Source organism: Eutrigla gurnardus, assembly GCF_963514095.1.
Source record: "Eutrigla gurnardus genome assembly, chromosome: 5".
Taxonomy (NCBI): Eukaryota; Metazoa; Chordata; class Actinopteri; order Perciformes; family Triglidae; genus Eutrigla; species Eutrigla gurnardus.
Window position 1 is genome coordinate 27,650,052 of NC_139919.1, and position 23,593 is coordinate 27,673,644.

Below are 23,593 nucleotides of genomic sequence, written 5' to 3' on the forward strand. Positions count from 1 at the left end.
TACAGACTAAAGACGCTCTTCGACTGATGAAACAATAGAAGGAAGGGAAGGGGGGGTTTGTTCTTTTGCCGAGTCTGCATTATTGGATTTGGATTGTAACATGGTAGTATCAAGTTGGGGAGGAGAAGGGCCTGTGAATATCACGCTGAAATCACAAAAGACAAGAGACGATTGTTATTGCACCGCACTTCCATTAATAATTCAATCATTTGACCCGTGACATGATTTCCCGTAAAACAATCTGATCCTCCGAGGGCTGATAGAGATATTTGAAATCTATGGGTGTGTGTGTGTGTGGTATGGGTGTGTGTGTGTGTCTGTTTTGACCTTCCCAGCATGACACAGAACTAATGCCTGAGGCTACAACTACAAGTATAATATTTAGAGGAAAGGAGTGGAGAGACAAGATATCATAAAGTGTGTGTGTGTGTGCTGCAGCGTTTTTTACTGAACTTAAGATGTGCACCCCCCCAACCCCGAGGGTGCCCCAATAAGCACGCCAGAGAAATGTAAGGCCTCGCTCCAACCACGCACTTTAAAAACCGAGCGGCACTCTGGAAGCGAGGAGCGATGTATGCAGAGTGCATTAAATATGAAAACGCAGTATGTGAGAGAGCGGAAACAAAGTCGGTAATATCGTAATACATTGTTTCGAGGATCACTACTGACAGAGTAAATGTTGCTGTTCCCACTCTCCGTTCCCTGCTCCGGCTCAAAGGCAATGCAGACTTAGATGAATGGACGGGAATGAAACACACACACACACACACAGTTTGCACGTACGCAGGGAAAGAAAAAGCCGGGGTGCCATCGATCAGGCTGAAGACGGGGGAAATCTGTCCTGTGATGGCTGTAAATGAGGGCTGTGGCGGCGCTGTCACATTGCGTTTGGGCCGGAGACGCGGGAGCTGCGAGGGGCGGGAGGCCACGGACGCTGTTTACTGATATAATGAACTTGGGAGATGGCTGGAGAATAGAGGCAGATACTGTGATTCTGTCACAGCTAGAGGTGTTCTACTGCTGCAACAACACAAGAAAGAAAGGGAGGAAGGGAGGAGAGGAAGTAAATTGAGTGCAGAGCGAGGAAGAGGCAAAGGCAATGATCAGGACGGGGAAGGGACAGAAGGAGAATGAGAAGGGCCGGGGAAACGCATAAGCACGGTGCTAATCGCAGTCGGATTGGTGAGGCAATATGTTATACCAGAGGAATATTTACTCTAATTAGAGGCGGGGAAATGTGTCTCCAGGTGTGAAAGCTGTCGGCACTTTTTCCTGAGAATAATTAGAAGCACAGAGCGTGTATTGTCCAGGAGAGCGGTGCCGAGCTCCCTTTTGTACATCATTAACAGTTCACCGGCAACAAAAGCGGAGTTAATAGAATGTAATGCGGTCTCCTCACCCATCCGTTTGTTCAAATGGTCATTAGGGTAACGCCGAATAATTTCTTCCTCCTGTGCTTCAACCCCAAAAATGACTCCCTCCCACCTCCCCCGTGTGCCCTCCATCTTTTCTTTTTTTCTCTCTCTCTCCCTAAAGCCCTGCCTCCATTTCCCTCTCTTTCCCCTCGACGGGAGAATTTCCTCCGGCCTCTCTCTCCTCCACATCGGGATGATAAACACGACGTTACGATCATCGGTCTTTCGTTAAGAAAAAACGCACGCAAAATCCTCCTATAAAAGAATTCTGGTGAGAGACGGAGCCCAAAATGTATAGATTTACAATTCCACACCCGAGTTTCTCCGCCACGTTTTAATGCATCGTAAACACTTGGTGTTTTTTGGTCTCTGTTCCAATAAAAACAAGAGAGCGCGGGGGTGTAATATCTGGAGCTCGGGGAAATTAAACCTGAAGTTCCTTCTCCTCCTCAGTGCACTCCCATCACACACACACACACACACACACACACACACACACACACACTCTCACTCGTGCACACACACTCGGTTAATCAGCAGCCCAGAGAGAAATCTAAGACCACATCTACACCCAGTGGAGGGAACCTGATACAACCACATCTCCTCCCCCCCACACCTCCCACATTCCCCTCTTTCTCTTAATCATCAACGCACACACACACACACACACACCTACACACACACACTCCCCCTGCTGATAAATTAGACACAAGGTTCAGTATGATTAACTAAAGTTAATGAAGACTGAAAGTGATCTCAAACAAGGTAACCATAGAAGGGAAGTCTTTGAAACCATGAAGGGTGCATTAGAAAAACACTGGACATTCTTTTTGTTTCCTTTTTTTTTCCATTTCTGCCCGTGCTGCTATTTCCAAAAGTCGTTTCAGTGTGCGGTGACAAACCTAACCCTTCTGACTGGTGGAAAAATAAATCATACTTTCAAGTGAAGACAAATGCCTTATCCGTTGGGAGTAGCCTCGGGCTACAGTCATAATGGTCTCTCTCTCGCTCTCTTTCTTTTCTTTCTGCCTCCCCCTCTCGCTCGCGCTCTCTCCGCTTCTTTTCGTCTCAGGGCAGGGAGTTTCCCTAAACTAGTTTTTAAATGTCCACCCAAACCAGCCTTACACAGCACAAATGTGTAGCTCGGGGCAGATCAGGCAGCAAGGTGGATATTTCCCTATTTTTTAAGACTTAGTTTACGGCGAACCTGGAGGCAAAACTGCCACTCGGCTACAACTTTTCAAGCAAACAAGGGGCGAATTCTGGCACATCCTTGACTATCAAAATACAATTACACTGGAACGCCTCGGTAGCAGAATGTTTACAAGGCTTGTTGTGTAACCGCAGCGTCCCGGGTTTGAATCTGGCCTTGGGACCTTTTTGTTGCATGTTGTATTCCCCCCCTCTCTCTCTCTCTGTCTCTCGCCCACATTTCTACACTATCCCCTGTCAAATAAAGGCGCAAATGCCTCCCTCCATACTCCCCCCAAAAATCTCAAAAATAAACAACACACACATAATTACACTCAACGCATGGCGCAGGGTCGTTACTCATGTCGGATCTCGTGTCGCGGCCATAAAATCATGGATTTCCTAACTCCCCGTGTGTGTGTGTGTGTGTCCATGCTTGTGTGTGTGTTTGCGTCCCGACTCAGGACGCAGGGCAGGCCAGCTGCAGAAGTCTGTCTCCTCTCCGCTCTCCCCTCCTCTGCCTCTCAGTGCTATCAGGTTGCCTCTCCTCCTCCTCCAGCCCATTACACAGGCCTCTTTATGCTGCGCTAAAAGCTGCTCATGTTCAAACACCCCTGGGAAAAGCTCCTTAAAACACGTCAGGAAGAGAGGCCCTGTCTGGTAAAATATTAATAGGAAGTTAATTGGTTGTTAATGGACTGGTGCTTGGGTAGGAATGGCCCCTCCATTAGATAGGCCACAGAAACAACCCATTCAGGGGTGTCCTCTTACCACCTCCACCATCTAATTGTTTTCCGGTCACTGTAGCCGTGAGTTGCGGTAACCTGGTGTAAAAGACAGCATTGCTGGAGTTTTTTTAATGTAAAGGTCCTGCAACCACATTTCCATGTGAGCTCGGTGTTGTGGGCGTTCGGTTACTTAAGCGTTAACTTTTAACTACTTTTTATTTTTGTGTCATCCTCTCAAACCCGCTCTCTCCTCCTGTTAGTCTCGCCTTAATCTCCACATGAGGAAATAGTTTCGACTTTTTGTTGTTTGTGGCCTGTGTGTTTGCGCTTTCTGCGGTCGCCCGTTACCCAACAGGAAAAAATCCCTCTTCTGCTGGAGTTGGCATGTAATATTGATGCAGAGCAGACTCGGAGAAAACAGAGAAATCAAATGGAATCCGAACCGAGTTCAAATGTCGACATCAACACATACATTTTTGATCATTGCAAACCTACGAGACGCCATCCCTTTTAAGGGGAAGCCGTGGGGTGCATGTGTAGTGGGGAATATATTTAGAAATAAGTGATATTTCGGCGTGTCTTTCAACCCCCCCTCCCCAACTTCGTTCAGCTCCAATTCATTTATGAGAGGGACAAATACTTGTTGAGAGAGGTTGTTCAGGAAATGGGAGTTAAAATGGCGGTGGAGGTTACCCAGGCAGACTGCTTTTTGCACTTTTAAATGCAACATGTAAAAATAAACCAGCTCTCAAACAGATTTTCCTCTTCAGCCCAACAGACATTGTGAAAAAAATAGAAATCTACAAAAAAAAAACCTATTTTCAAGGATGATTAAAATGACAAAAACACAATCTGATAGTTTACATTATAAATATTTTACTTCCAAATGATCTGTTAGGTTTTCACTCATTAATCCTTCATAAAGCTTATAATTAAAAGACCCCTTTTTATTGACTCGTCCCCCTTCAGTGCTATGACCTCCTCTCTCGTGACTCCTACCATTTATTGGTAACCCTGTTCAAACATTGAGTGAATCCGTGTCCAATTACATTACGAAGCAAATGTCAATGGATCCAGCAGATGTTGGCCCTACTGCACTACTGCAGAGTTTCGGTTTACGGCTGCAGGTTCGACGGCAGCCACTAGATGGTATTAAAATACAGGCAGCGGTCTCTGATGTCAGATTGGCAGACAACGGCTGTTTTCTCGCAGGAACCCACAGACACGAAATAAATCAGCCAGTCTTTCTCGTTTGACTGTGACATGTTCTGGATTCCTGCTGTGATCCATTACCTGTCTGGTGGAGGCTGATAATCCTGAGGGTGTGTAAATGCAGTAGGAAAGACTTGTCTGTCAGATGTTTTTCTAAAGGCCCGTTTATCCACTTGACTGCATAGACAGCGAATATATCCATCAGGGTAACATTTATATTACCATTATTACCATGAGACCACGCATTAATGTGCTGTAATGTGACAGCGTGCAACAAAACGGATACACATTCATGCTTCAATTTTTTTTATTACACGTTGAGCCGTAAGTGTTGCAACAAATGAGCAGATTCTTTGCTTGACCTTTCACGTTTAGCAAAAATGTCAGAAGCTACAATGAGTGTGGGATGACACACAACTAAGCACTTGCAAAAAACACTTTTTTTTTTTTTATGAAATTGAAGAAAAAGTTACAACCGTATGAAATGTCCATTCTGGGAAAGAAAACAAAAGTACTTGAATAACAGTTGACATTCAAAAACAAGCAAGCTTTAAAAAAAAAAAAGTCACAAATAGTTAGTTGACTAATGAGTCATTCGAGTACTTTGTCCAATTATTTTCTTCAGTGTGACCTTTTTATATGCCAAAAATGCATAAATATACATTTGGAATTTGCAGCGATGCAGACGTTTGCCGGTTTAAAAAGTGTATTTTTGTTTTGTCGTCGCTGTAAACTTTAATTTCTATGGATTACAGCTTTCAGAGATGCTCGTGTTCAGACGGGACGGATCTTACGTCTTTGCATGCATGCCACAACTGCTTATTAACTGCCAATCAACTTTGTTCATCTCAGGCGCACACAATAACATTCATTGTTCAAAAAAAAAAAAAAAACTAGTGCAAATGTCATACCACTGAACACAGACGAGCTTTGGTGATGGGAAATCTGCAAACGTGTTTTTTCTCGCCGCCGCCTCGCCCCCCTCTGAAATAAAATATTGCCTGTTGTCAGTTAAATATGAAGATGTCTACATGCCAGGTGGTTGGCTTTTCATGAGCCTGTGTGCAGGAATGCATGCAAAAAAAAAAAGTTTTTTAAAATCAGCTCTAGAACACATTTTGTAGTGTGCGATACAGATAGCAGGCAGTGAGAAGAAGAGCGTGGATGTAAATAGTTTGGAAGGACGCGCTTGTATGCTTTTTCACCGTCACCCTGTAGGTAAAAAAAAAATCAGTTTACACTTCTTTCACCTCCATGAAATCATAAACACTCCCTAGGCATTTTCAGCTTTCCCAGAGAACAGTGGAAGGACTGGGGGTGCCGTATAGGACAATCACAGGGACGCCCCCTCTAGGCCGTGTTGTGGAAAAGTATGGGCTTCACCATGCCAGAGAGGATCTTGGGCACGTGGACGCTCACAATCTCCGAGATCATCTCGGGGAAGTTGACCCGCGTCTGCAGGGACTGAGCCTGGATGAACAGATCGTAGGTGAACTGGTGTAACTTCCTCACAACCTGAGAAGAAGAAAGGGACAAAAATGTAACACCTACATCCACGCAGCCCTGAGAAGGAACCGAAGCCTGAAGGGAGGGAAAAAAGAGGAAATGGCAAATGACATTGGAGCTTGTCTTTTGACACACGCTTTAAGAGGTGATTTAAAAAGACGACACTCATTGTGACGCTCTAAGCCCTCACAGGCAGGGTAAAGCCGAAGGGGTCTGCACTGCAAAGTCTTGATCAACTCAGGTTTTTCTGCCTAAAGGGCCCCCGCCAGACGATCCCTGGCTGCCCTCCAGCTCATAAGGCATTAGAAGATCTGAGACGTGAGTGGGACACTGACAAAGCTGAGCCTTTAACGGTAAATCCACAGTGAAAGACACGAGGCTGGAGCTGCTGCAGCCCGGCTCTCATTGGGAGGAACATTTCCAGCTCTTCTGTCAACCACTGATGTCACTAATGGGTTTGTTTTTCTCTTTGATTATTTTTTAGCAATTAGTATTAAATGTTGTCATAATACTAAGAAGGAAAGCAGTCAATCTGCACCCTCTAGTGGTTGCTTCACTCACATTCATCTCCATTAAGAAATATTTCAAATGCATGTAAGCATAGTTTGAACAATATGTGTCTTAAAGCATGCGTACTTTTATGGTTTTACTGACTTTATTTACAGTGTAAACATCCGTGCATGAAGCAGGGGGATGTAAAAAATAAAATGATGCAGTCCATGATGATAGAAACCATATGAAGTATTTTAATTGTAGTTTTAAATTTAACTAAATAAGGAAAAATATTTCATCCACACCTAAGCATATTAAATATATATTCCACACCTGCAAACTGGTCACCTTTTGGCTACAGTCACCTTTTTTATGTCAACCAGGGTAGTAGAAGTGAATGAAGAGGGTTTTAGTTTTGCATGTTGTCACCTTTTTCACTTCTCCAGAGTTTGTAGGTCTGATATTCACACAAATATGAAAAAATACACCGAGGCTAAAATTTGTATCATTGAATCTTCCTCTGAATATTAAATGATCAGATAAAAATTTCATTCATACCAATTTTTTGTGCCTCAGGCTTAACTTTAGGCTTTTTTTTAAAGGCACTTGACCTTCAGACACCCGAGTTTATATTATGTTAATTGTCCCTAGAGATGGTCAACTAGTTCTGGCACACTGGTGCACCAGTAAGAACAGACGTGCAAATGATTCATACTAAAAAAAACAACCGCAAAACTTGGAGATTAATCTTCAATTTCCGTGTATTGCTGTGATTTGCTCTCTATTTTATTTTGAGAGATAACATCCTGTCCTTCCCTCTCCAAAGCAATCAGGACGGAGATGACATGTCGGTGCAGTGCAGCTGTTGCATCGACATGTTTGCATCTGCAGACCTGAACTGCTGCTTCCTGCTGATACGTTATGTACGTTAGAACAGAAGTGGAGTCTGCAGCTACTGGATGATGTTGCCTGGGAACCAGATTGGACAAGACATTTGAAATCTGTAACTAAATTGAAATGGGCTGGCGTTTAAATTTTAAACGCAATAACTGATAACGTCAACTGAAGTAATCCAGCTATGAAGTGAACAGTAAATCTCTCTCCTAGTGAGTTCAGACGTAACCACGCATCCGGAGCCAAATGGAGATTTTAAGCGTACTTTGGAGCCATTTCCTGCTCAAGCAGTTGCGACGCCAACTAGATTACAATCGCGTAATAGTTCACAAAGTCACAGCGTGGTGTGTTTTTCATATATGAAGTGGAGTTGTGTCCATTACCGACTGGAGGTAGTCCAGCAGCTGTGTGAGCTGAAACAGTCTCTGTGTACGGGTGGTCTCTCCGCAGTGACTGGCCAAGCGGTCCAGCTCCTTGATGTAGGAGGTCCGCAGTTCATCAAAACAACGCTGGTTCTTCAGGCCCTCCACTGGCACTGTGACCACAAAGCCAGAACACAACAATAACTCTAACAGACTTTATCCATCCCATCAATTCTCTGAAGTACGGCCGAAACTCTATTATAGTCATATTTCACTCGCCCAGTTGACATTCAACTTATTATTTCAGACGTGTTCCCAGCGGACTCACTGATGCTGAAGAGAACCAGGGCCTTCATGCAGAGGAACTCCTCCTGAGTGACCTTCAGCATGCAGAACCGTTGGGAGAGCAGCTTCATCCTCACACAGTCTTCATACATGCTGGACACTTGCATCCGTTGGCTTTGTGGAGGAGGGGAGGGGGGGAATAAACCCATGAGAGGAGATGAAGGAGCACATGAGGAGGAGGGAAGAGAGGAAATATAGAAAAGAGATGAGGACAGTTAATGGAGGCAGGAGTGAAAAGGAGGAAGCAGCAGCAGAGGTGAGAAGAAATGAGTGAGGTGGATAATGGAAAATGAGAACGACGGTGGAGGGGAGAGAAAAATGAGGGTCAGCAACAAGGGCAGGCGTATCCATTACCATGCAGGTCAGAGGCAGCGCAACAGAGTGACGGAGGTCTAATGCAGACGGAATGAGTGTTTCGCTAAGACACCAGCTAAAGAGCTGCTGGGAGGCCCCGTGGCTAACGTTAGCATTCAGAGCAACACCCCTCCTTCAACGCAGGAAACAATTTACTGATGTTGTTTATGTAAATCTAGTGTGGTGATTTTGTTTCTTAAAGTACAACGAAAAGACAAAAAGACGAGGTGTCAGAAACAGGTTTTTTTTTGTAGAGGTTTAAGGAAGTTGTGGTGCAAATCAACATCAAAACGGGAGAAAAAGAAACAACTTTGTTGGGGACTAATGACAGTTTCTTGAAGATGAAACTGAATAAATCATCTGAGGTGATCCCTCTGCGGCCATGTGTATCAAAAAGGTAAAAACAGAACAGACTTGTTTACCGCCTTGCCTAAAAAAAAAATCTGCCGTTCATTGTGTGATTTGTAAAGCTCGTATTCCACTGTGCCTTTCTTTTTCCATCACCGTGACAGCTGACATCTCTTACTATTCAAACAAACCCAATGTCACGACGATTATTTCGCCCGATTACATCCAAACAAACTTTTCTTTGTTTGACAAAAGTTTCAGGTTTCTTTTCCTTTTCTGTTTAATTCAAACACAATGTAAGAATTCTAATATGCCGTGTGAAGTGTGTTTAAGCCACTTACTCATTGAAGACCAAGTCTGGAGCAAAGAAGAGCATGGAGCTGTTAGTCAGCGTGTAGGACCTCCAGCCCATAGCGAACACCATCACCCCCATCCATGACAACTGAATCACGGACATCTGATCGTCTACGTGAAGGTCGCGGAAGCCTGTCGAAAACACGTGTTGTTCTTATCACACGTCAGGTCATGGTGAGGTAACACTTCACAGGTTCAGGCTAGAAACAGTGGGGATACATTGCTGCCCCTTTTTTTCCCCCAGCTTGCCATTCATGGCTTGAACATGAACACACCCCCCTCTAGTGGTTAATGCATGAACAGGCTAGTTTAGTTTGAATGGGATCGGCTGCTCAAACTGGCAAAGAAAGGACTGATATTTCACAAAAAGTAGAATTCAGAAATCCAGGATTACAGAAAAGGGCGAGGCGTGACCTCATCTCGTCAGTGCGTCCTGGTTTTAGACGCTTCACGTCGGCCAACCAGGGTGAGAACTGTCAAGCCAGGTGTAAGAAATTCAGATAAATGCGCATTCATGCCTTTCTTAAAATAGACCAAGGTGTCGATCACAGATTTACTGACGCAGCATACCTCACTCAGTGAGCAGCAGCTTCTAATGCAAATGTACGAGGAAGTAAAGCATATAATATACGAAAATAAAAAGGAAACGCTGCCGCTGTAAGCAGCGAAAAAACAGACAATAATAGTGGGCCAACTTTTTACAGTTACTAACCACAGCTCTTAACTGAAACTGTCATGATTATACCATTCAAGGAGTTACTTATTTCCACAAATTTACAGTTGTAAACTTTCCCTTGTTATCCACAACGCTAGAATGTTTAGCTCTATGTCAAATTAATTATACTTTTTTTGTATTTAATTAAAAAAAAAAATGTCCAGCATCTCCTACAACATATAGGAACATGGCACCATCTGAGGGATTGTATGGCCCTGTGTTGTGCCGTGCTGGATCTTGGGACCCGGTAGTCTGCACAGGTAGCTTTGCCATCCCTAGAAAACCTGCATCACTCATGCAGGTAGTCTTTGGGAAGACTCAGTTCGAGAACTTCATCATCGATCACGTTGTAAAGGAAGCAACACGTGTTTAGGACTTTTATATGTTGCCCTTATGACTTAATTGAAAACACCTTTGGAAACAATAACCACAATGTTAAAACAACAAAACGGTAGGCCTACTTAACTGAATGGCAGTATGTCGCTTACCTATGGTATTTTAATACAGTTTGATAAAAAAAATAAGGCAAAATACTTGAACATGGAATAACTAACCAATGGGAGTGATTGCTGATTTAACAGATGAGGCACCAGGATTAATCAAGCCGTGCCACCGCTTTCGTCAAACTAAATTTAGCGAAAATTCCCGGCTTAATCAGCTGTCTAGGTTTTGTGAAATTGCCCTCTGGTGGGCAAGATGTTGAGGCCGTGCCCAACTTGTAAGACTAGATCAGATCAGACTTTGGACTTGTCTACGCACACAAATTTGACGTCTGCATTGAAGCTACCTAAGTAAAGCGTTTGGGAAAGAGCCCGGGGAGCAACTTTGGCTTCAGTGTCTCGCTCAAGGACACTTGAAGCCAGGGATTGAACTGCCAACCTTGTGGATATGCATGGGATGATATGAAAATCTCACGTCACGATCATCGTAGCCAAAATAATTAAATTCACGATGTTATCCCGATAATCACCAAAATGTACTCAAAACTCTTAAAATTGCACAAAACATACGAGAAACTTACATTTTTATTACGTCACAATGAAGACACTTTTTTGTGTGTGATTATCATAAATCATAAGACCTCCCTGCAAATGTATTTTTATATCAGGCAAATGTTTTTTCACTTATCTACCACGGTGGCGAGCTAGACAGCCTTTAAGTCACTCGTGACGATATTTATTATCACCTTGATATGGAAACTCACCACAATCAGCTTATTGTGAGTGTTTTAAAATTCTATATTGCCACAGCGACCATCAAGCGACCGAGGCTCCTCTCAGTCTCAAAGGTTTATCTGGCTTTGTGCTGAACCTGAAACAACTTCGGAGACGTGGTCTAGTTTTACTGGTTTACCTGGTATTGCCTTGGCCCAGCGCACCACGGTTACCAGCTGTCTCTCCCCCAGCTCGTTGAGGCTGGTGAGCAAAGACGTGGGGCTGTCCGGCTGAGCGTGGTCGTGTCCCGCGTTGACCACGGCCGGCTCGATGGCCTGCAAGACGCTGAGCAGGGAGAGGCAGGAGCGCAGGGTCGGGGGGATGCCTAAAGCCGGGGTCCGGGATGCTGCTCATGATTTACACACAAGACCAGACATTATAAAAATTGAGAGATATTATTACATGAGTTAGCAGGACGATAATTCTTACTTTGAGCCCTGGCAGCTGCAATTCCGGGCTCCAAGATCACGTCCCTCCTCCCTCCGGTCCCTTGCTCCATCTCTACATTCCTTGTTTGTCCGGCTCCCTTCAGCCGGCGACCTAGAGTCCAACACAGACGGGTAGAAGATGAGAAAGGAGGGGGAAAAAAAGGAAATCCAGCTTCCATTGTGCCTGTTTTATTACACAATACGTTGTCGGAAAAAAAATCAGGAAAAGAAACTGGGAATAATGTAAATAGGGGGGCTAATACTCAGCCAAGGGAGCTGTTCCTTATCACAAACCATGTGGCAATGTCCTCCATCATTGGCCAAGAAAAAGTGCTCTTTTGGCCTTTTTTGCTGAAATGCATTTGTCACACTGTATTCAAGCTGGAACATTTGATTAGTCAGTTCTGATCCAATGGATGTAAGGTATCTTAACCCACCCTGACCCCATTTTCCAAACACACCTCTCGTTCCGTCCCTAAAATGAGCGGTCGCTCACCTTTAAGGCTCATTCCGGACATGAAGCATCTCTTTAAACGGCACGACGCGCAGTTTTTCCTCCTCAGCTTGTCGATGGTGCAGTCGTTCCGGCTGGCACACAGATGGTTCTGCTTACCTGGTGGCACAGAAAAGTCCAGGGGAGGGGGGTGGGGGGGTTTAAGGCAGCGGGCTGAACAATGGGCTCATAGCAAAGACATGTGGGTGTTTACTGATAACAAGTAACATGCTCTCATAATGTCAGGTCACTGTGTCCCGCCTGCATGAACGAGTGGGTGTAATGAATGAAATCAGCGGTAATTGAGTGCTTGTGTGCATCTGTGTGTGTGTGTGTGTGTGTGTGTGTGTGTGAATCTGTGTGTGTGTGTGTGTGTGTGTGTGTGTGTCATGCCCACCTGCAGCGGCCCTCTTAAAGAATACTTTGCAGCTCCCGCAGGTGACGGCTCCGTAGTGACAGCCCGAGGCGTCATCGCCACACACCTGACACATCCTCCTGTCCGACAGATACACACCTGGAAACAAATCCTCGTGCCTGGACACACAGGTACACAAGTGTGTGTTTTTATAGGATTCAACGAGGCGAACACTGATACAGCGGACAGGAGGAACATGTGTTGCACTAATCCCCTTTATCCAATCGAATTAAAGGGGATTTCTCTATTCCGGGGTTGATTATGTCAGAAAAGAAGGGATCTAAACGACGAGCACACCTGTGATTAAATAACTTTTTTTTGTTAATTACTAATCGAGAAGTCAAAACAGGACTTTTTGTCTTTTCCATTCCCGAGAACCGAATCAGCAACAGGTTCTGTATCTCTTGTTTATAGGGACGCTGATACATCACGGGTGGTGTTTTCTTTTTGTCTTCCACAGTTAGTCACAGCACAGACCAGGACACATCCGCACATGCAAGGGATGGGGGTGAACTTTGATGGTGTAGCTGCTGCGTAGCTGAAACACAACTTGGCCAAGGCCGTGATTTAATAAAGACAAGCAGCTGCCTCTGCAGCTGGACTGGCATGTTTGTTCTACGATGTAGGGGAAAAACACAACACTGGTGGAGAACCAGGTTTACAGGGAGTATCATCTGCACAAATATCAAGAAATACCACACAGTGCAGCTTTACAGTAACAATGTGAAATCCAACAATGCAATGATTAATATCTGTTTTTACCTGAAACTGCGCTCTGAGCAATCCAGCCAGACCGAAGGTTCCGTCTTGATCGTGGATAAAGTGGCGTGCTCCTGGGGATTTACACCATGGTAACTTTCCACTTGGCTATACCCTCGCTCCATCGCTGATCCCACGCCACCTCTGCCTCCCTGCTCGCCCTTGTTGTACCAGATACAAGGGTATTCCTGCATGGGTCCACGAGAGGCTTGGCCACAATTACTATATTTACACAACAAATTATGTCCGCTGGATCCGCCTCTCTCCGGCTCGGCACGGCTGCTGAACGCGCACCACACACCCGGCGTCTCTCTGTAGGGGCCCGGGTGGGCAGAGTACGGTTTCAGGGGCAGGAGGTCACCGAGCCGAGAGGTCGCGGGCAACTCTGCCTCCGTGAACAAGTTTGACTCCCTGCAGACGTATCTGGAGATCCCCGGCTCTCCGCGCGTAACGCTCTGCGCGCTCTCCGCGTCGCCCGATTGGAGCAGATCCATGCAGCTCACCTGCCGTATGCCGTGGCACACCTCTGCGAAGTCGTCCTCCCTCTGCATAGTCGCAGCTCCTAACTCCGACACTCCTCCTCCTCCTCCTCCTCCTCCTCCCAGGGAAGCGCGCTCCGCGGAGGAGCCGAAGTCCGCGAAAGAACCGCCGCCGCTGGAGCACGGCTGCATGCCGCCGAGGGGAGAGCAACACACCGAGTCCAGACCCAAGGAAACCGACACCGCCTTGCTGAGCTCGGCAGAAGCCCCGCACGGGAAGGTGTCCGCGGCGTCATTAATCGTTAACGGGCTTGTGCGAAAGGCCATGTCCGTCTCCTTGTGCGCGGCGCGTCGTGCGTCTGGTTGCACGACTAAAACAACACTCCTCCACCCTGCGAGCCTCCCGTCCTGCGTCTCAGCGGATGTGAGATTCGGAGTCGACGTAGTTTGTTGCGGGGAAAAGGAAACGTCCCGTCGACCTGCGACTAACTTTTCTTTTCTTTTCTCTTTAAGTTTCCGTTTTCATCGCCCAGCAGCGTCAACAAGCACCCACGGCATAAGTAACGGCTGCAACTTTCTGTAACTTGACTTTGTACTCTGGTGTGTTGACAGGTCTCGCGAGAATAGATTCAATACTAAAACAATAATGAAACGCCCCATTATCCCGCCACAGCTCCACACTCACTGATATGCTGCCGTGTTCTTTGAAATATGGTTTTATTTCGGTGCGTGTTGCACTCTGGAGTATGTAAATTAGGCTGTGTGGGCTGGTTTGTTTCAGGTGGTTGAATTCAACACAAAAAAAATAACAGTTTCCCTGCACAATCACAGACAAAGTGGGACATGTTTGATTGGGATGATGGATGGAGGGTCTAATTGTCAGCTGCATGTGATGGATGAGGACGTGAAGGCAACAGACTAACAGGTGCAGAAACCTATCAAATGTCCATTATTTGTGGGCACACGTCCATCGGTTGTCTGGGAACATTGGAACAGCGGTGGGAGTTGGGGATGTTATACAGGCTACATCAGTGGTGATGCAATATTCCGTTTATTCACAATGGAAAGACAAACATGTATTTGCGGTTGGATAATTGCTCATTATTTTTTTCATTATTTTGAACAGTGTGCCTCGTTAGGCACGGTGAAGGTGATGCATCCTCATGTGGACGAGCTTTAAGGTGTTTTTGTGTGTGGATGGAAGTACTGTATCTCACATGTCATTGCTCTCATTGATCAACATGAATGCACTTTTCATTGTTTCACAGCCTTGATGGGGTTTCCATGTAAACCAATTCATTTGTTTTTGTCCCTGCGTGACATTAGAAATATTTTCAGCAGTGGAAAGACATTTAAAACTAAAGAACATTAAAGGCAGCAACAATATAATTTGCCCGTCACATTTCCTACCTACATGCAATAATCTGCAGCCTATCTAAAATCTCTCCGTGTGTCCCGTTTCATCATGGGCGGACCTGCAGCAGCCGCCGCTCACATGGACTCAAACTCGTCAATGCGTTGCTTGGTGTTGCCCTGCCGAATCTGGCGCAGGGTCTTGTATTTGTCTCGGCCCGCCTTCACGTTGTCGGCGTGGATCAGGTCGTTGGGGGTCTTCTTGCTCTCGTCCACGGCTCCAGCCAGCTCCGTGCTCAGGAACTGAAAGGGAACAAAAAGAGAATCAGATCCTCTTTTCCCCAAGACTCTCTGGGAGACTATTCAGAAGCTCTGCCCCTCTCGCCCGTCACCCCTGTCCTCCACTCAATGCCCATCTGAAAACACTCTATTGTCCATAGTTATTAAGGCCAGTTTTTTGTTGAGTCCCCCAATATATCTCTTTTTGGCTGTTATTTTTTGTTATTTGTTATTTTTGATATGTCTGGATGAGATTTTATTTCCTTATTTCATTTGTCTGGATGAGATTTGCGATTTGCATGAAACCAATAGAATGACAATGTAACTGCAACATTGCTCTATTATGCAGAGTGCACTAGTTCTAGGTGAGACAAGCTCTTCGGTGGCAATTAAGCTGCCATCTTTACAGCAGAGTCACAACCTCTATATGACCGTCAACAGTTGCTATCAGAGTGATTGAGACATTCTGTAAACACAACAGTCTGCAGCTAAATGCTAATACCTGCACACTGACTGAGACCATGCTAATTGCTATTTGCTAATCAGGACTCAACCGAGAGTGCGACGGAGGATGACGGAAATTCCATTAGTTTTGCATGTTTTTGCATTTATTCATAAACCAAAGAATTGAAATTTGACCCGGTGATGTAGCTAGATGAGAGGATCAGAGGATTAAAGCAATCTTTCCAATATTTGTCCAGATATTTCACTTAACATCCCAAAATGTTGACCTCGTAGATGCACTGGAGGAAAAATCATTGATTTAAGTAATCCATCAAAGACTCATCCTCTGAGGACTATTAGTGCTTCTACAAAATTTCAGGTCAATCCATCGAATAGCTCCGGGACCGCCAGGGGATCGCTAATCTCTATCTGAACATGACCTCTGACCCGACGCCAGGGAAGAGAACGCAAATTTGCAAATCGACTGAATAAGAAAATTTGTCTATATCCGCTTACTTTGAGGTTCTTCTGCAGCCGCTGGTTCTTCTGGGCCTCCGTGACTCGCTCTTCCTCGCTGCGGTCTCGAACCATGCCCGGGGAGGTCAGCTCGGCGCTCGCCTCCGCGCTGCTCTCGTCCGTCTCGTCGTGCTCGTGCATGTGAGGGTGGACCGAGTCCTGGATGTGGACGCCCATGATTTTAGTCTTCAGCTCCTCCTTGGTGCGCTCCAGATCAGCTTCGACCACCGTCGCCTGCCAACACACAGTGAAGTGAAGCTTTGTGGTCGGATATTCATTTGCCGGAACGGCAAAATGTGATGTTTGAAATCGTGCAGCTCCCATTCTCTGAGATTTGATTTGTCAACACTGAAGCAGCTCTACGCAAATAGAAGACAACAACAAGTCGCTACTTTTTTAATAGGATTTGAAATAGGCATTTAACCCAAAATACACAGAAATTGTATTTTTCTTTCACTCTAAACATTAAAGCAACTACAAGGAGCTTTCAGAGTGTGTGGATTGGCTTACCCTGATATTGTTATCCCAGCCGGTTTCCTTCATCATACCCCAAACCAACCCAATCAACAAAGACAGCAAGCACTAACCAATCAGAGGCAGAGCGGGGCGGGAGCATTCCTAATTTGGCGACCCAATGACGGGCCTTAAGAATAACTGTACGATGGTCTAATTTGCTTGTGTAGGTCATGTAGAGGCATCCGTATCATAACCAGTTGAAACCCCTTGTAGTGACTTCTTCAACTAAAAATATAAGTAACCTGCCCATTTCCTGTTGAATCCCAGCTTTCTTCTTATTGGTGCAAAGAGTAAACACTGCAGTATTATAGCACGTCTTATTTGTATACGTGTATGCGATTGGGTAAAATTTGCATATAGTATCATATTTGGCATCCCGTAGCTGAGGTTTTCTTGAAGTGACACCCCTAAAATTCATACAGTCACAATTTGAAAATCTCCTGATATACGTGTGTGTGTGTGTGTGTGTGTGTGTGTGTGTGTGTGTGTGTGTGTGTGTGTGTGTGTGTGTGTGTGTGTGTGTGTGTGTGTGTGTGTGTGTGTGTGTGTGTGTGTGTGTGTGTGTGTGTGTGTGTGTGTGTGTGTTTGATGCCTTGCTTCTACTTCACAGAGGACAGAAGACTGAAGTGTCACACATCCCTTTTTTTTTTGCTCATGTTTGATTCATTCCTTTATCTCTCTCATGGTCCTTTTGATGAATTCTCACCCTTTTCTGCCATCTATTCGCCTCCTCGTCCTTTTTCTTCTTGGCGTCTTCCAGCTGGGAGATCTTAGAGGTAAGCTCTGCCAGCTCAGTGGCCTACACACACACAGGCACACAAATGGGGGAGAGGGTTGGGAGGGGCTGCTGTTCTCAGGCCATTGTGGTGCGTCTGCCAATGTGCAGCTCGGGTTAATTTCCTTTTCTGTTCAATCGGCTAAAATGGAAATAATTTGATGATTAACTTAGTAGTGGAGTTGATCGATATGTGATCAATGAGCCATTGAGCGAGTGAAGGAAGTATATTGGAACGGTCACTTTACAACAGCTTTTTCCTGCTTTTTTTAGGTTTAGAATGAATCTACCTTGTAATTAAATCGATCCCAAGTGTGTTTTTTCAGTACCAGGCATTCCTGGCTCTTGATCTGACTTTCAGACTGGTGTAGCAGGGCTGCTTTGGCCTCCACTGCAGCTCTGCGGTCCTTGTCCAGGCGCTCGGCCTCCTCCTGTGCCAGTGTCCTCTCTTTCTCCAACTCCAGAGCCCTACGAGTCTGCTCCTCCAGCTCTGAAACGCACAAAAATCACATCAACTCGGACATGCCTGCTTAAGCTTTATAGACGTATATCTCAATAAACTGCACCGTTTTATTAATGTTCTTAACTGGGAAAAAAACTAATAATTCTGAAAGATGTCAGACCCTCTTGAGCTCTTTTTGTCTGCTCTTCAATCTGTCTCAATCTCCCCATCAGCTCCATGGTCTCCCGAGCAATCTTCTCTGTTTCCTTCTCGGCGTTTTCTCGCTTTTTTTTCTCACTCTCCAGCAGAGCCCTGACAGGAGAATTGTGCATAAATACGCATCTGAAAAAATCTCCTGACAGTTCTTTCTCAAAAGCTGAGAGAACACAGTGTAAACTGTGTATGATCATAATAAAAGAGCCGTCATTATGTCCTCCTTCCTCACCTCTCCATCTGCCTCTTGTTCTTCTCCTCCCTGGCCTGCGCCTTCATCTGCTGCACCTCGATGGTGTCGGGTTTGCGTCTACGCATGTACAGGTCATGATTCCCCATGCACAGCGCCAGGATGCGTTTGTTGATGCGAAGACGAGGGACGTAGAAAACAAAGTCCTTTTAAACGAGAAAATCTGCTATCAGTGATTTTGGGACACGTCGTTGGCATCTAGATCTGGTTTTTATATTTCACAATGAGTTGGGAGGATTGATTTCATTTTGCTAGTCTATTGGATGCTTGTGGAGTCTCTGCACACAGGCACATTGAAGTGGGAGGCTAAATGCATGTTTGTGAGTGAGATGAAGTGGCATCTTCTCTCATTATACTACTTGCTGTAATGTATTAACTTGCAAAATTGATGATTTCACCATTAAAGATAATGAATAGACCAAAGAAATATGAATACGCGTATCGCTGAAGAGGTACTTGTATGTGAAAATGTCATCATAAAAGCGGTTAATGCAATAATTAGGAGTACTATGTATTAATCCCCGAGCAGTGGAGAAGGAGCAGCTATTTAATCCCATCCACAAACATCCTTGGTTAAGATAAGCTCACGGATCAACATACCTGCACAAAGTCTGACCCTAGGTATGTAGAAAAGTTTCCCCACAAGCTAAATCTCCCCTCAACGTGGCGTTTGCTGTACTTCATGTAAGGAAATGCTTCATGGGATTTGTAGCTGCTGCAGATTAATCACTATTCATGATGTTTTTTTGGCCTACCGGAGCTTTCTTGTCAATGGGTTTGATGACAAACTTCTTGTCGTTGAAGGAGATGTTTCTGATCTCACTCCAGGGGAAGCCGATCTTTGGGGTCATCCTGTAAAACATTCACCATGTTTAGTTAAAACATGTTTATGACCCTCAGAAAAGAGAGGTCCACAGCCAAGCAAGAAGCTCTGTGAGGCTAAGCTAAATGCTAACATGCTCACAGTGACGACATGCTGATTTTAGTCATTTAAATTCATACTGTGGGGAACATAAATGTCTGGACCAACTTTCATAATGGCAACACATCCATTAGTTATCATCCTGGTGGTGCTTATTAGGCTTTTTCCTCTGGGGACCATGAACACCAGTGTTAATTGATCACAGTCCATCCTATTATTGTTGTGGTGTTTCATAAAAACAACGCCAACTTTGTTTGTCAGTAGACTTTTCTTTGAGTTGTGACTTACTTGTCCTTCTTGTCGTAGATGTTGAGCCCCAGTGCGTCCACTCCCAGCCACAGCTCCGACCCCTTCTTGTTCTTGATGTTGAAGTAGTTGACCCCATACATCTCCAGATCCTGGGCTATCTTCAGGTACTCCACCATGGCGTTCTCTCTGCGGCGTGGAGACATTTAATGAGCTACACAACACCTGGTTTTTATTAAATAAAACTGCATTCTTGGCTTTTTTGCAGTGAGACTGCAGTACCTCAGCATTCCCTTGTGTTCTTTATGCCACACCTGGATTCTTTCTTCCCACTGATTTTTATTCAGCTTGTGCTGCTCCAAAACCCTGTTTTTTTTTATAAAGCCGACACATTAGTTACAATTCAGATGTCTACAGCTGGAATTAAGTCGAACTTTGTTTGACACTTCTCACCACAGGAGTCAGTACCTCTGTGGCAGCAGCTTCTCTCTTGCGAGGTATCCCGGTACGTGATAGTCTTTCCTGTAGTCTCCTTGTTTGACCTGAACCGCATACGAGGCCAGGAGCACCGCGGTCTCAGGTGGACAGTATATGTCATCGTTTAGGATGCACTCTTTTACCTAAAACACAGAAAAAAGATGATGCTGTCGGCCTGAAGATATCACACACGCACACACACATACACACACACACACACACACGCACACACACCATGGTGCTAGTGTTAAAGCTATTTACAGAGAGAGAAGCCTGACGTGTTTATTTTGTGCACCTGGATCCTCTTTGGTGTGCATCTACTCCCCGATGGAAGACCCACAAGGGTTTAGGAGATCCGCGTGAGTCATCATGGAACTCCCGGCTGGTTGTTGTTTTGATTGAGATTCTTAATCATGCATCCGCAGGGTACCACGCTTGCATATGTTTGTCCATGTTCTTAATTTGCGTTAAAGTGAGTGTTTTATATGAATTTTACTCTCCTTTTAAGTTCACAGTAAATAAAGGTGCTTACTGTTGCATACAAATACAAATGGTGCCATCTAATCATTAATTCAATCAATGAGTGACGAGGAAAGCCCATCATTTCCATCCCATGGATTCCAGACTTGTAAAAACAATGTTTCGAGCATGAGCTCGTCTCTAACCTGCAGAAAGAAGAGGCGCTGTGTTGCCTCCTGGATCAGTTCATCCGTGACATCCTCAGGGTAAAACTTGGCCCTGAACTTGATCAACAAAGGGTTGTCCCTCTTCACATCTTGAGCTGTCACCTGGGGATCAGCGAACCCAGAGCGGAGAGATGCCAGAATAAAGAAACACATACTAATTAGCCTCAATGGGGTGACGGTAGGATCACCAACACCATGTCACAGACATTGTCCTCTCACCCTCTTGTTCAGCTTGAGCCACGTGGAGAAGCCTTTGCTGTCCTGATACTGGAGGCCAAAGAACCAGGTCTCCCTCAGCCCGATGGTCTTCACGATCTAAACATGCCAAACAAGCAACAGGTCACATGGTCTGTCGAAGCAGCGGCTCGATCGAAGCAGCGGCTCGATCGAAGCAGTGGCTCGATCGTAACGCGACGGCGTACCTGGTCAAAGAGCTGTTTGCCAGTCGTGCTGGGCAGGATGGCGAACTCCAGCTCCGCGTCCATGGTCGTAACTCGCACATTTATCTGGCGGAGAGAAGAGTCACACTGAGCCACACAGGAGGAGGAAAAAACAACATCCCTGCTGCTCCTTCATCCGTCTCACTGGAGAAGCATCAAGCAGCATGCAGAACAACAGCTGGCTTAAAAAAAAATAGCACTTTCAATTCTGTCATAATAGAGTTTTGCTCTTTTGAAAACAGAAAAATGACCAAAAAAAAAAAAGTGTTCCTTACATTCTTCTGTTCAACCAGGAGCATCCAATCGCAAGAGGTTGGTGGGGACTACAATCAAAAAATGAAGCCCACAGTATATTTTAGACTTTAACTGAGAACACCTTCCATGATGCATGCAAGTGTTGACCGACCGCAGTCAAAACAATGACCCATTTAGCATGTTAGTATCAATATACACATATCTGCAGTTTGTGGAGGCTGACTTACAAGAAAGAAAAGGGAGAAACGGATGGCTCCATTCCTCATAAACTTTAATAAAGCAAGGTAGGTTTTAATTAGTACCTATATAATAATAATACGGTAACAATAATAAAGTACTGCAGTTGTAAACCTGGCCAATCCTCCTCGGGAGACTCGACTGCTTCAATAAGCATTTATTACATCAGGAAGAGACCACTTAACTTTAGCTCATCTATGTGCCAATACTCAATAAAACAACAAACGCAACCAATTGGAAACATCTGGCTGCTTTGCAAGATATCACACGTTTTACATTGAAAAATCAGACTTAGCTCCTTCTTGTAGCTTCACATAATTCCAGTCGAACCACTTACAGTTGCAAATTGGACTACAAAATATATGAAACAGTGAAAATAAGGTCGTATGAAATGAAAGCTTACTTACAGTTGACATTTGTGTGGTTTTATTATGTAGCCAAAACACTTCTTCAGCGAGGTGCCTGTAGTAGCCTTTTTTCTTTGGAGTCATATGAAACTGCTTGCAATACCTACAGGGATTATTACTGAATGAGAATGGACCATTGTGTTGCTCCCAAGTAGGCTACTTCTCTCCGACTTAATCCGATGGCAGCTCCAGGCCCACATCTTTTTTTTCCTTTTTTCTTTTAATGCAGGCGGCCTTCATCTACTGTGGACTTTTCCCCTTAAATCAGTCAGGTTTTGAGTATCACTTATCTAGAAACCTAGACGTGCTCTTAGCTTCCCGAAACTATTTTATGGAGGAACATAAATGGGGAGCCGGCCGGACTCGGCGGCACCGGGTGTTCCGGTGGCGGTGAAAGCGCCAGCACACTCTGTTAATCTAATAATCTGAACCCTGTGAGGCCCGGGGATCTCCTCTCCAACATACTGTCTGTGAAAGAGGCCGTAGCGGGCTCAGTCCTGAAGCTAATGATGCTGCTGGTATCAAATGAAACAAGAAGAACCTAAATAATCGACTTCTATCAACCGTGTCGTGATGGCATGTCAGGATTAACGCTCCAAACTGGCAAGAAAACTGGCAAAGACGTCCCTGTGTGAAAGAAAATGGGCTTTATGGGTCCCCTCGAGTCTCCCTTTCACAGACATGCCCACTTATCGCTAATCTCATGCAGTTTGGGGCACATCCATGAAGAGAAGGCTCTTTGTTAGAACCCATTTTCATACATTTTTGGGCTAAAAACCATGCTTTTTTAATATAGACATATTAGTTTCGCCTATTCTAAAATTGAGTATTAGAATATTTCTGAATACTTGGGTCTGACTGGAAAGCCGAGACTCCAGTGAGCCTAATTTTCATGTGTGATGTTGTTGGTCCCCATAGTAGCCATCTCACATAATGAGACCTTCTTTTTTTTATTTTTTTTTATTTGACCTCACTGTGTAAAACAAACCGTTGTGAACTGGAGGATAATCACAGCCTCTTGAAACTTTACAAGCACAAACTAGAGACTCTGGGCTTTCAGAGGATGGATGGCTCTCACAGCTATATTGACAATAAGGGCTTTTCTGAGCCGTTTTGACAAACAGAAGTGCTGAAATCTCCACTAGTTGCAGCCTGTCTTTTCCTCTGCGTTTCTCAAGGCATTGGTGTAATCATTTGGTATTTGGGGATTTTTTAAAAACATTTTGGAAAGATTTTCTTTTTTCAATTCAGTAACATTTCAAAAGTTGTTGTTGGTCGTCTTGCAAACAGCCCTGACATCACATGATTTATTTGCCATCATTATGTAGTTATTTCGGCATCCTTTTTAATCCGTTTATTGCAATTTCATTAGGAGAGAATTATGTAGTTTCATACAGCTGTGGCAAACCAGCTGAAAATAGCCCGGTATTT

General features: G+C 44.8%; 2 protein-coding genes across 3 annotated transcripts; both read right to left on the reverse strand.

The window, feature by feature from the left end:
- Positions 1-4,844: 4,844 nt before the first annotated feature.
- LOC311013836 (progesterone receptor-like) lies at positions 4,845-14,295 on the reverse strand. Its single transcript, XM_084010075.1, has 9 exons — positions 13,229-14,295; positions 12,449-12,585; positions 12,055-12,171; positions 11,560-11,670; positions 11,270-11,476; positions 9,189-9,333; positions 8,129-8,259; positions 7,822-7,973; positions 4,845-6,061 (listed from the first exon to the last, which is right to left on the reverse strand). Exons 1-9 carry the CDS (start codon positions 14,029-14,031, stop codon positions 5,897-5,899), a joined length of 1,968 nt encoding a protein of 655 aa, XP_083866201.1. The 5' UTR covers positions 14,032-14,295; the 3' UTR covers positions 4,845-5,896.
- An 815-nt stretch (positions 14,296-15,110) lies between these two features.
- Positions 15,111-22,288, reverse strand: LOC311013879 (moesin-like). 2 transcript variants are annotated; one of them, XM_084010160.1, is made up of 15 exons: positions 22,163-22,273; positions 21,539-21,586; positions 21,246-21,329; positions 21,043-21,138; positions 20,803-20,925; positions 20,129-20,280; positions 19,943-20,026; positions 19,703-19,849; positions 19,248-19,344; positions 18,475-18,638; positions 18,211-18,341; positions 17,917-18,077; positions 17,519-17,611; positions 16,297-16,530; positions 15,111-15,360 (listed from the first exon to the last, which is right to left on the reverse strand). In XM_084010160.1, the coding sequence occupies exons 1-15, from the start codon at positions 22,244-22,246 to the stop codon at positions 15,196-15,198; spliced, it is 1,863 nt and encodes a 620-aa protein (XP_083866286.1). In that variant the 5' UTR covers positions 22,247-22,273; the 3' UTR covers positions 15,111-15,195. The 2 variants fall into 2 exon arrangements, with proteins under 2 accessions (XP_083866286.1, XP_083866287.1); XM_084010161.1 differs by lacking the exon at positions 21,539-21,586 and having other exon boundaries at positions 22,163-22,288.
- Between the last annotated feature and the right edge of the window lie 1,305 nt (positions 22,289-23,593).